At 46.7% G+C, this 13374-nt stretch overlaps 1 protein-coding gene across 2 annotated transcripts in view; it reads left to right on the top strand.

Moving 5' to 3' along the window:
• Positions 1–13374, top strand: part of ADGRD1 (adhesion G protein-coupled receptor D1) — a 108136-nt gene that overhangs the window by 5726 nt on the left and 89036 nt on the right. The window contains exons 3-5 of one of the 2 annotated variants that reach the window (XM_080940718.1): positions 6046–6129; positions 8518–8613; positions 10387–10509. In XM_080940718.1, coding sequence (XP_080796844.1) covers positions 6046–6129; positions 8518–8613; positions 10387–10509 — 303 coding nt within the window. The remainder of the gene's footprint in view (positions 1–6045; positions 6130–8517; positions 8614–10386; positions 10510–13374) is intronic. The other variant, XM_080940719.1, reaches the window with a different exon arrangement.

The following is a 13374-nucleotide window of genomic DNA, read 5'->3' as shown; positions in this document are numbered from 1 at the left end:
ACATAGCTCAAGCCTCTTGTCCCATCTCCTTCACGTGGGTTTAGTGTTTGGGGAACTCCGTAGCTTCACTAGCCTTTCTGCCCAGAAGTGGCCATAGCCTTGTTCATTAGAGATGGTAGAAAGGTCACCGTGTCCACGTGGCTTACTGAGCAGAGGTGGATTCTGAAGACTCAACAGCTGCTCTTTGTATAATAGATGTTCTTTGCTGCTTTCAATTTTTTTTCAACATGAATTGGATCAAAAGCCTAGGAGGGACTTTAAAACTTAATATTCTCAGTTTTCAAGGACAAAAAAAAATATTAGAAGTTGAAAATGAAGACTTTGGATTTTTGCCTTTCCAAGTTCTGGCATCTCACAGCCAGAGACTGCCCGGCACTGCTTCCTGACTGCAAGTGGCAGTTAGGCCTTAGTTTCCTCATGGCGGAAGATTTTTTTCTTCTTCCCTTGCATTTGGGAATTGTGTGGGAACGAGAAAGGGTCCGGAAGAAACTGTGAAGTTTAATATCACCAGCTTGACAAGATTCAGAATCAGCCAGGAGGCAAGCCTCTGGCCACGCATGTGGAGAGTTATCTGGATGAGGCTAATTGTGGTAGGGAAACTCACTGTGGCAGTTGGATCTTCTCTGTCCTAATAAAGCACTCTGACCAAAAGCAATATAAGGGAAGGGAGGGTTTATCTGGCTTACACTTCCAGGTCATAGTTCATCGCTGAGGGAAGTCAGCTGGAAATCAAGCAGGGGTTGAAGCAAAAACCTCAGAGGACATCATTTCCTGGCTTGTTCTTTGGCACATGCTCAGCTAAACTTCTACAGCCAAGTGTATGGTGTAGCCCACAGAGAGAGGGCTCTTCCATATCAACTGGTAGTTAAGATACTCCCCCACATACATGTCCAATCTGATCTAGACAAATCAGCCCACTGAGGCTTTTCTCTCAGATGATGTTAGGCTGTGTCAAGTCGACATAGGTAACTGGAACACAAAGCATGGGTAGTACCATCCTCTGGACTCACTGGGAAGGGGAAGTGAGCTGAAAACTTCTCACTGCTTCCTGACTCTGGACAAACTGTGGGCAGCTGCCTCAGACTCCACCTCGATGAGCTGCAGCCTCAAAGTGAGCCAGGAGAAGAAACCCTTCCTGGAACTAATTGCTTCTGTCTGGGCATTTTATCCTAGCAGTGTGTAAAGTCGTTAAGACACAACCTGGCAAACGAAGTGAGAGATCTGAACTCCAAGAGATGAGGTATTTGGTACCCATTAAGGTGGAGTTCTTTAGCTGTCATCCAGGAGTATAATGTGAACACTGACCTAAGACTATGCCTGGGGCCACTGTGATTTTTGAAGGTAGCTCTTTATAGTGTTTTGTCAAGGAAGGCATGTCAGAGGATTAGAGAACAGGATGTAACAGCAATATGACTCTTTTCTCCTTTCTTCTTTCTTCCTTCTATCCACCTTTTCCTCTTCCCCTTTCTCCTCTCCTTCTCCCCTTCCCGCTCCTCCTTCTCCCTTTTCTGAAAGAGATTCTCTCTATATAGACCTGGCTGTCCTGGAACTCATTATTAAGATCAAGCTGGCCTCAAACTCACAGATTCACCTGCCTCTGCCTTCCGAGGCTAGGATTAAAGGTGCATGCGTGGTGTGTGTGTGTGTGTGTGTGTGTGTGTGTGTGTGTGTGTGTGTGGTCTTTTGAGACAGAATCTTGCTCTGTGGACAGAGCTGGCCTTGAACTCACTGTCTGCTGCCTCACCTTCCCCACTGCTGGGACTGAAGATCTGTCCGACCATACCTGGCTAAACAGATTTTTAAAAATGTGTTTGTTTGCAATCAATAGCTTCTCTTTTACATCGACTTGTCTGTGATGTGCACGAGCATGCCATAGTGCATACGTGGAGGTCAGAGGACAGTTTGCAGGGCTTGGTTCAGTCCCTCTACCCTGTGGATCCAGCAAGCAAACTCAGGTCGTCAGACTCAGAGGCACGTACTTACTCAGCCATTTCACTGATCTGATTTACTTTTAACTGGTTCACAAAAACACAGAGCCTGTAATGTTAATAGTCTTCTCTTGGTGTGGGCACACAGTGTAAGATCAGGTTAGACTTCTGTTGCCAAAGGCGTTTTCCACTCTTCATGGTAAAAAATAGTCAAACTCTGTTCTTTTGACTCGTTTTGTTTGTTTTTCTGAGACAAGGTTTTGCTATGCAGCCCATGCTGGCCTCAAAACCATGATCCTCCTGCCTCAGCTTCCTGAGAATTAGACTCTTTCTGCTAGCTTTTGAGATTCATGGTACATGGCTGCTCTCTGTAGTCAGTCTCCAGTGTAGCTGAACCTACGATGTCATAGACATGATTCAGTAAGTGTGTGTGTGTGTGTGTGTGTGTGTGTGTGTGTGTGTCTTAGAGTCAATTTTCTCCTCCCACTGTGGGATTTAGGGATTGAACTTAGATCATCAGGCCTGCCTAGAAAGCTCCTTTACCTGCTGACCTATCTTGTTAACCTGGTGTTTTTTTTAATTTATTTTTATTTTTATTGTTGTTGCTTTCCCCTAATGATACCAATTAAAGAACACTGTAATCCCGTCATAGCTGCACACATTCCTAATTCTAGTCCTTGAGAGGTAGGGGCAGGAGGGTGACAGATTTGAGGCCAGCTTGGGCTAATAAGCAAGCACACCGATTGTCAACAAACAAAACCACAAAAGTGTGTGTATGTGTGTGTGTGTGAGTGCCTGTGTGTTTCTCTCCGTGTGTGTCTCTGTATGTGTCTATGTATGTTTGTGTGTATGCATGTGTGTCTCTGTGTGTGTGTCTCTCTCTGTGTCTCTGTGTGTGTCTGTGTATGTTTCTGTGTGCCTGTGTGTGTCTCTCTGTGTGCCTGTGTGTGTGTCTGTGTCTCTCTGTGTGTGTCTGTGTATCTGTGTGTGTGTGTGTGTGTGTGTGTGTTGTGTTGTGTTGTATGTTGCTGGGCATGAAGCCCAGAGCTTTATGAACTCTAGGCAAGCATTCTACCAGAAAGCTTCAGACACAGCTGTTTTAAACACCACTCTGTCAACCCATGCACTATTCTTCACGACTGCTTCAGCCACACCCCAGCTCATTTCACAGACTCTGATGACCCAGCCAGTTCTCCATGGATGAGCGTCCTGGCTGCTCTCCGGCGTTTGATCCTGTGGGAACATTCCACAACAAATACTTTAGCATACAGGTCTTTGATCAAACATTTGAGAGCCTCATGAGGATAAACTCCTAGGAGTGGAGTTACTTCATCAGAGAGAAAGTGCCCTTAACTTCCGCAGAGACTTAGTCAACTTGTCCTCCAGAGAAACTGAGCCCCCCCCCCCAACCTCTGCAGAACTGACTGGCCTCACACATCTGGCCACTTGGTTGCCATTCCAACAGGAGAAGTCGGGCAGACTGTCCACCGTAGTCTTTACAAGCTGGGGAGCATGTGCAAGGTTGGGAGAGTGAGGTGCTCTATGATTAAAAACAGTGTTCATTTCTTTGCCTTCAACTGTCTTGCTGTGCCTAAGCTTTCTGTTGGTTTCCTTGATAAGTTTTCTCTCTTCCTCCTTCTTTCCTTTCTTCCTCCCTTCAATCTCTCATGATCTTTTTTCCCTCCCTCCCTTCCTCCTCTGTACCTCCTGTCCTTCCTCCCTCCCTTTCTTTTATCTTTGGTTCCTGCCCTCTTTTCCTTTCCCTCTCTTCCTCCCTCTCTCCCCCCTTCCTTCTTCCCTCCTTTCCCTTCCTTTTATTTTTGGTTCCCTCCCTCCTTCCCTTCTTTTCCTTCTCTCCTTCCCTCTCCCTACCCTTTCCTTTCCTCCCTCCTTTCTTTTATGCATACATACATACATACATACATATATATATATATATATATATATACACATTCATATATATATATATATATATATATATATATATATATATATATGGATGTTGCCTCGTAGTTTGGCTCTGTTTGTTTCCTATATAGAAATTTACAAAATTAGCTAAATGTAAAAACCTCAGAAACAGAGTCTTGTGCAGCTCAGGTTGACCTAGAACTCATGATGTCCTGGAGGCTGGCTCTGAACTTCTAATCCTTCCACCTCCCAAGAAGGAGGTAAGGACATGTCGGGGTGACGGAGATGAGGGAGCACTTGATTCTCACTTCACAATGTCATTATAGATGAGCATAGAGCATTCCCTTAACCTTCATTACGTACAGGTACAGGACACAGGCCACTGCACCGGCCTTACCCTTGTTGTTGTTGATGATTTTTGAGACAGAATTTCTCTGCGTGTATCCATGGACATCCTGGAACTCTCTCCGTAGACCAGGCTGGCTTGGAATTTATAGAGATCCCCCTGCCTATGCCTCCCAAACTGACATGAAAGCTGTGTACATCCTGTAGCAGTGAACTGGTTAAACCGCTTTTGCTCCCGGGTGGGTAGTGCTCACACTGTACCTGCCCAAGAGCTCTCTGGACTCTCAAATGAAAGACATACACACATCAGATAATTTTGATGTGCCTTGGCTCAGTGGCTGGCCACTTCTACCCTCCCCAGGCTAGCATGTACTCCTCTCCAATATTCCTGGCTTAACACCTTCTAAATCTACATTTTTATCTTTGCTGTCCTGCTACCTTCTCCATAGGGTCACAGTGCCTTTCTGTCTACACTGTTGGATGGTTTCTCTCCTGCAGCTCTTAAATCTGACCCCCCTGCCTCCAAGTCATGGTGATTCTCCTCTCATTCCTCTTTCCCTCCATCCCTTGGCTGCTTAATCTAAAAGTCCAGCCTCTGTCTCCCTGCCCAGCCATTGACTGTACAGCAAATGGAAATGCAGCTTTCGGGAGCAGAATTAAGACAAAGCGTTAGAATCAATTCCCAACACCATCCCACCCACTTCCAACACATTTGTTATACTCATTTTGATCCATCTGAATGGACCAGTGAGGTAGGAACTTATTTCTTCCCAGACGCCCAATGACTTAAATGCCAAAGAATAAATCATTGATTTAAAATGCCACTTTTATCATAAGCCAACTTTCTACATGCAGTGGAGCCACCCACGGCCCCTCCTCCGACTAAACATCTGCCCATATGCGTGGTACCCAGCGCCTCTCACTGCAACCTCCCTGTTTGTCCCCAGCTGTGCATCCCCAGTCCTCCGCCCTTACCCTCTCTAGGTCCTCTTATTTATTCTTGGCTATGGCTATTCTTGTTTATTTTTTATTTTTGTGTTTATGTATTGGGGAGTGCGGGGCACACACGTGTACGTGCGTGTGTTCTCATGGAGGACTTTGGTGTCTTCTTTATTCTCTCATGTTTGGGCTAACTATCTGATCTGTGAGCTCCCAGGATCCCTTCTCCACCTTCCTGGCACCAGGATTACCACCCTAATTGACCAACCATTTTACTACCACGCCAGGTTTCGTGTGGGTCTGGAGGACAGACCAACGGCTCCGTCAGAGGCAGCCAATTTGCCAGCTGAGCCAAGTCCCCAGCCCTCCAGCAGAAATTTCACATCTCTGCTTTACAAATAAGGGGAGTATGTGCTATCTTGCGGGTTACTGTTAGAAGACACAGGGGAGTGTTTGTCAAGCACCTCTGCCGTTGCCTGGAGAGCCATTGGGGTTAGCATCTACCTCTTGTAAAGTCATTCGAAATATTGTTTTATTCTGTGGTCCAATTATATCAGATGTTGCCTCTAAAGCCACTCCAGGAAACATCCAGATAATAGGTATTTCTATCTTTCCCCTCCACTAATGGGCAGCTGCCCTGTACCAACAGTCGCAGGGCTTTTGTTTTCATGAGTTAGGAGGTGCACCTATTTGTCCTGTTCTATCCAATTAAGAAACTAGCCATTGATTTCTAATTTAAAGTGCTGTTTTTTTCTTTTGTTTAACCCAGAGTGCGTATTGAATTTTCCTAACGCCTTTCGGCCAGGTCCGTGGGCATCATGACAATTTCACTCTACTTCAGTTTTCAGGGGCTCAGGTGACAGCTCCAATCTTCAGTTCCTGCCTCCCTAATTGTGATTTAAACTTTTCCGTCTTTTCTCCGCAGGGTTTGCAGTCTTGGCTTCTGCTTCTCATTACTGGCCGTTGGAGAATGTGGATGGGATTCTTGAGCTTCAGGATACCACTGGAGGTAGACAGGAGATGGGAGTGCCTACCTGTGTGGATAGCACCTTCCAGGGGCTTAGGGTGATGATAATGCCTCCAGGTACTGGGATAGCCCCAGTGCTGGGGCCAGAAAGCCTGGAGAGAGGGACTCTCTAGATACCCCAGGACATGTTGGAGCTGGAGTGATGGAGGTGGGAGAGCACTCTGTGGTTCGCTGATGGTGACTGCCAAGTGCTTTTTGTTATGAGACCATTTCTGCATTATGACAGAAGGGCAGGGTTTCCTAAACCTTAATAATGGGGAACCTCTTGCTGTGGTGTGAGTCTGGGTGTGTGTCTGTGGGTGCACAGAGCTGACTTGCCCCAACAAGCTGGTATGAGGCAGGTGCTGTGGATCAGGATGAACTTTGACACGCTTGTTTGCTTTAAGGTCACAGAGCGGAGTGTCCCCTGTCTACCAACCACCTAACCACACACCAGCCAGCATCCCCTAAGATGATCTTCCTGCTACCAGGTCCACAGGCGGCATCAGGCTCTCTGCCTGGCCAAACTTAGACAGTTATGAGCATAACTTCCAAAAAAAATCTTCTTTTTAGAGAGTATTAATTTAAAATTATCTTTGGAGGTTTCCACTTTACTTTTTATTATACAGGTGTTGCTCTTAAGAATGTCAGATGTGGACACACGCACACACACACACACACACACACACACACACACACAGAGTCACTGTTCTGTAGACACACAGGTTCCCGTGCAATGCATTCAAAACACTGCTGGTAACCATGTTGCCCACCCCAGCTCCCTGTCAGCTTCCTCACTGATACGACTCAAGTGCAGCGGGAAACCTCCGCAGAAGCTTCCAAGGGGTCTCCCAAAAACTTCAGAGCCCAGAGCCTCGTGAGGTAGTCCAGTGAACAAAGGTGCTTGCTGCCAGGTTTCATGATGAGAGTTTAATCCCCGGGACCTACGTGGTAAAAGAAATGAATCCTGCAGATTATCCTCTTAGGGTAACATGTGCCCCCAAGGCATACACAAGCCCCAATTTTGAAAAAAAAAAGAGTTGGCAATATGGTTCAATGGATAAAGGTACTTGTTGTCAAGCCTGAGAACCAGGGTTCAATCTCCAGGGCACACGTGATGGAAGGGCAAAGTATACGTGTCATACGAATGTGCACACACGTGAACATGTGTGATAGATAAGTGTATATTTTAAAAAACAAAATAAAATACAAGTATATATATATATATATATATATATATATATATATATACATATATATTAAATTAAAAATAAATTAAAGCCAAAACCTTGGTTCTAGAGCACCAGCAGAGGTCTTGGAGCCGGTAGTGGGCATGGCCTCGGTGAAGGGCCCCCTCTGATAACACGGTTCCTCCATCCTTTGCAGGCCCTCCCATGTGATAGGATGCTGGTGGCCCCTGCAGCCTGTATGGCAACCAAGAATTTTCTCCACTGTTTTAGTTAGGGTGGTAGTACCCCGTGCCAGCTGGTATGTTGGCTCTAGAGAAAACAAAGCATTGTCCTTTGTCAAAATCTATTTTTCCCCCTTTGGAAGACTTTATTCTGAAGCCCCTTGAGAGGCAACCCCTTGTATAAGCAGAAGAGCGTTGTTTGGAACCCCGGATCTCCTTTCCAGGTGTTTCATTCCCTTTCCCCATATGAGCTCACTGCTGCTGATTAAATTAGTAGCTTCGGGTGTTCTGAAGTCCCACGACCACCCAGACACTCTGCCAGAACTGTGTTGGCTTGTGTTGTACTTGTCGATGTCTCCACGTCTGTCCCCACACTGTCCAACGTGGCCCTGGCACTGTGGCTTCCTGTCGGAGCCCCCTCTGCGGTCTGTGTTGCTCAATAGGTGTGTTGTCAACGTTAGAGCAGCTCCCCAGGATGCAGAGACAGGCTGGGATCTCTCAGCACCTCTCAAGGCTGGGGACAGCTGAACAGCTCTGGATGCTGCCTCCTGGATGCTCAGCCCTTTTGTCTGTGGCCGAATCCCTCTGCTGTCTCGTCAGCCGCCATCTCACGCAGCCATTCTCCACAGCATCCTCTCTCCTTGGTCCTTCACATCCCAACCACATTCCTCTCTGTGTCTCCATGTTTCATACACGGCTGACTTCACCTCTACATCTCTCAACGAAGCATCCGTCTGGGAGGGGGAGCCAGCAAAGTGAGAATGTTATCTACTAGACTCTGGCCAGGGTCAGCTGTGACCCGACTCAGGGGCCATTGGAACTGGTTATTGATTCTGCTGGAGAAATGTATGGGGAGCGTGGGGCAGGGCGGAGGGCCAGGAGGAGGCTTTCTTCTGTGTGCTGGGGTGAGAGATGTGCTGTTTCTGTTCATGTGTTCCATGTCACTCATGTGTTGTCCTCTCTTTTGTCCTTTCACCCAGTGCTGCGAACCCTCAACCTCACTGTGCCTCTCTCCCACAATGCTACCTTTGTCTTTACCAATGACTCCGCTTACTCCAACTTGTCTGCAACCGTAGGTGAGCACCCCGGGCTTGGTCCTGCCAAATTTGGATCCCAGTGACATATAAGAGCCGATCTAATCTGTAGGACTGACTTTCTTGGCTGGTAAAGGAGTGGGTGGCCAGGTGCAAAGGGTGGAAATCCAGAGAGAGCCAGGGCATTGAGAAAAGCCACACAGGCTTCTGGCTTAGGAAGCCTTCCTGATAGTGGTGTCTGGAACGGGTGGAGGCTCTTCCACATTGCCAGGCTCTTTTGAATCAGTTGCTTGATCTCAGAAGCAAAAACAAACCTGCCCAGATCTTTCCTAAACATTGAAAATGTTTTTTTTTTTTCTCTTTTTGGAAAAATAAAACGTAGCCCAGGCTTGCTCAAATTCTCTATGTAGCTAAGGATGAACTTAAAGTCTCACTCCTCCTGCCTCCCCAGGTGCACACCACCATGCTTGGCAGAAATCGGGTTTTTCAACACATTGTGTTTGTGGCGTAGGGCTGGGTGGGGCGGGGTTGGGGGCTGTAACCACGCCCAGCTCACAAACACCGGAAGTTGATTTTAAAACAAATCCAGAAACTGGTCTCGTAAATATCCCATCAGCATTTCTGCAGCTGCGTTCTGAAAGCTCATTAGGAGCTGTTTTAGAAGACACACCCACTTGAGTCACAAGATTGTCAGACACCCAGAGCCTATGATGCCCCTGAGCTCAGAGCTGAAGGGAGGCAAGACTCCGATGGGCGTAGAAAGCCTGTTCAGGTCATGCCTGCCTCTCTGTGTCTTTTCTTAACCCATCACCTGATTTCTCTCTCCACTGTGGGCCGTTTGGCACTTCTAAATGATTTTACTAAGCAAGCCGTCTGGTTTTGGGGTCTGGGCAGTCTGACTCAATTACCTTGTGGCTAGTTATCCATTTAGTGAAGTGAGATATAGCTCTCGCATGGCAACCAATGGGATAAGTAGAACCAGGAAGTTTAAACACTGGGGCCCTTGGGGGGAAGGGCCATATGACAGGGGGTGTTGCATCTAGCCGGTGGGACGTGTGAGCAGTCTGCAGATCCTCAATGTATACTTGGCCAGGATCCAGAAAGACATGCACCATCTCCTCCCTGTTCCTACACAGGTCTGCGCTTACTCATTCTGGTGCATAGTAAGAGCCCCGCACCAATATATGTACACACATATATATAATATAAATTAATAAATAATATATTATAATATAAAATGTATTGGAGACCCAGGTTCGCCGCTCTCCCAGATTGCTGTTGGTAAGTCCTTTGGAGACTTTCCAAATGGCACCGTGGTTCCTCCTGGGTCTGGGCATGGCTCTAAAGCTGAGGCTGCATACATGGAGACCCCAGGATGCTTCAGTGGGTACCTGGGAAGGCAAGGATGCAACAGTGGCCTCACACTTACCTGTGAGAGTGTTCCTCTCAGAAGGTTCAGTGGGGGCAAGTGGGCGGGACTCCAATAGCAGGAGTGTGAGTGGCGTTTAGGGCTCAACAGTTGGCAAATATGTCTGTTACGATATTGTTACACTAAAATGTAGGTTATGCGGACCTGACATTAATAGAAGGTAATAATTTATTCCCTAACACTTAAACCTATGAATCATTCACATCCTAGCTATCAATAATTGAGTATTAGTGAACGCGATTACTATCAGGGAATACTGTGACATTATAAATGCATCATGAGGGGAGATAACGCTGGGCACTCATTTGTAAGGTGCTTGTAAGTCTGATATGTCTTTACTCTTCCAGTGGCAAGAGGGTAGTTGACATGTCCTTTTCCTCTCTTAGATATCATGGAAGGGAAGGTGAACAAAGGTATTTACCTCAAGGAGGACAAAGGCATGACATTTCTCTACTATGGCAGCTACAAGTCATCCTGTATTAGCAACCCAGCCCAGTGTGGACCTGAGGGTGAGTTGGGGCTGGGGTACATGCTACCCTGCTAGTGGCACATGTCAACAGAGTCTGTGCGTGTGTGTGCAAGAGTGTGTGCTCAGTAAATGTACCCACACTCCAGAGAAGACATCCAGGGGTCCTGTTCTGTCATTCCCTGCCTTATTCCCTGAGATGGAATCTCTCATTGACCCTGGAGCTAGGTTGACAGCCCTAACAATTCTTCTGAAGTCCCCCACTGTAGCATTGGGGTTATATGTGTGCACATTACTGTACTTGGCTTTTTTCTTGTAAATGTGGGTTCCAGACATCTCAACTGAGTCCTCACCCTTGTGCAGTGATTACTGCTACCTGCTGAATCATGTCCCCAGCTTAAGAGAACAGAGTTCTTATCATCTGCAGTATGTGTAAAAATGTCAGGTACAAGTTAGAAGTTAGAGAGAGGGAGGAGGGAAGGGGTTGCTGCCACTCGAATGTAGGCCTGTCCTGGAGATGGAAAGTCAGGACATTGTGTTACAGAGCCAGGAGATCAAAATATTTAACCTTGGAGAAAGATGGGGAATATCCCTGTTTAAAACAGAGCCACTGAGTTATATGTCACTTGGGTTGGGATGGAGCCCGGCCTTTGTGGAAAGGAAATTGATGGGATGGCTCTCCCTGCGTTATTTCTGGTTCTGGGATACTGATGATGGGTCAGGCCTGGCAGAGCAGGGTGTGCCTGTTAACCCTCAAACCGAGTTCACTTCTCATGTGCTCATTGAGGGTGGCTGGATGGTGGATGGACCTGCTCCAGCCTGTGACCTGCGGCTGGAAGTCAAGACCGATGTGTCAAAAAGAGGGCGAATCTCACCTCTCCCCTTAAAGTTGAGACTTCGTGCAGACGTATCTGGGCCACATTTGAATCCTTTGGTGACATCCTCCTCTATCATCCAAGCCAGCTTCATGTCCTCTTTCTCTTTTTCTCTTTATAACCTACACATTCAGTTGGTTCTGTCTGCCAGTGTATGGGTATGGGACCATGAACCAGAGCAGGGGCAACCTGCCCTGGCCACACCCCTGAAGACTGACCCCTCCCCCAGGTGTCATCAGCTGTCAATAGCACTTCAGCTAGGGGCAGGACCCAACGAGCCCCTCCCTAGCTTGTGTTAGACATCGACTGACTTGACCTTGGGCAGACAACCAGAGCTGCTGTGAGCTTGTGGGTGTGACAGCCATGTCAGATCCAGAAGACAGCATGTCACAGCCCTCCTCTTCATCTTCCTGCTCTTAGATTCTTTCTGCCCCCTCTTCTGTGATGTTCCCCATGTCTTGGAAGAGTAGATACAGATGGTCTATTTAGAGATAAACACTTAATAGCTGCATATTTCCAGCACTTGGAACATTTACATGTCTCTGTGTTAACCACTGCTCACCGCAGAAGGAAGCTTCTCTGACCAGGTCTGTGGGTTTAAAGGTATATATTTAGAAGGCAGTTAGATCACATGTCCATTTATCAAAGCAACTCCCCTGGAAGGTCTATGACTTCCCTAGCCACAGGCTACGGACCAAGTTTACAGGACCAGGTATGAACTCCTTCTTGGGAGGAGGGCAAGCCTCACATCCTCTTAGAAGCTCATTGGTTACTTCATAACACTCACACCCCTATTACGCCCATGGGCACATCTTGCCTGGTAGGTCAGTATTGTATCATGACGGGTCCAGCAATGAGTAAGAACAATAATTACGTGTCTTTCCTCAGTGGCATGAATAACCCTCTCCAGCACCATGAAAGCTAGCCAGGAGAGAGATTTCCAAGTCAAGCTTAGCTTGATTTCTCTCTGCCCCATCTTTGGCAATAGGGTCTAGTTATGGTAGGCAACTGAGAGCAAGGGCAAGAACCTGTGTTGCCTCAGCGATCTCCGAGGCCTCCCTGACCAACAGGTAACTTGTCCGAGACTGACACTGAGATCATCGTTTAAGAACCCGTATCTTCTGAGAGCCTCATGGTTCGCCTATACCGGGAACTTCTGTTCAAATTCCTCTTTAAAATGATATATCTTAATTATCTTACAAGGGAGTGACTTTCCAGAAGTATTTTCCCCATATCTCTAGCTTTGGTTAGCTCACCATCCTCAATGGGATCTTCCCCCATCCCTGCTTAACCCTTCAGCTCCCAGCATGCCTCTCTCTGCTTTTATGGACTACATGTTCACCCACGGCCTCGTTCCTTCGGGCCTCTTTCCCTCCTCTTCTCACAGTCCCTTTCTGACTTCTCTACAGACACTCCAAATTAAACACACAAATCTAAGACTTCAAAGCGAGGCCCTGCGCATGAGAGAGAACGCGAGACTTTGTGTCTTTCTACACTGGGGGTGACCTCACTTAGTCGAATGTTTTTCATTCCCCCCCCCATTCTCATGAAAATTTCATGATTTCATTCTCTTCTAAGGCGGAGTAAGATCCAGTTGTGAATAGGTACCAACTTCTTATTATTTGGTCACAGTTGATAGACAGCTTTCATTTTCTGACGATTGTGTAGAGAGGATCTGTGAATGTGTATGTACAAGTGTCTCTGTGTCCTACGAGTGTGTGTATATATGTATATGCAGATGTATATTCACATGCACATGTATATCTATATGCATATGATGTATATGTGCGCCCACAGATGATATGATTGGGTCACAGGGTAGTCCTAATTTTAGCTTTGTGAAACTGTGGAAAAATTTTTTTAAATGTCCAAGTGTCAAGGTCTTGGTGTTTGCTAACCTACAGTTTGAGCTGATCTCCAGTTCAAATGACTATCAAAACACATCAGGCTAGGTTTCTCTCTCTCTCTCTCTCTCTCTGCTTTCCTTTCTTTCAAGACAAGAATTACAAGAATTCACCCCACACCTGATTTTA

The sequence above is a fragment of the Micromys minutus genome, assembly GCF_963924665.1.
Source record: "Micromys minutus genome assembly, chromosome: 29".
Taxonomy (NCBI): Eukaryota; Metazoa; Chordata; class Mammalia; order Rodentia; family Muridae; genus Micromys; species Micromys minutus.
This window is presented reverse-complemented; position numbering and strand designations above follow the sequence as displayed.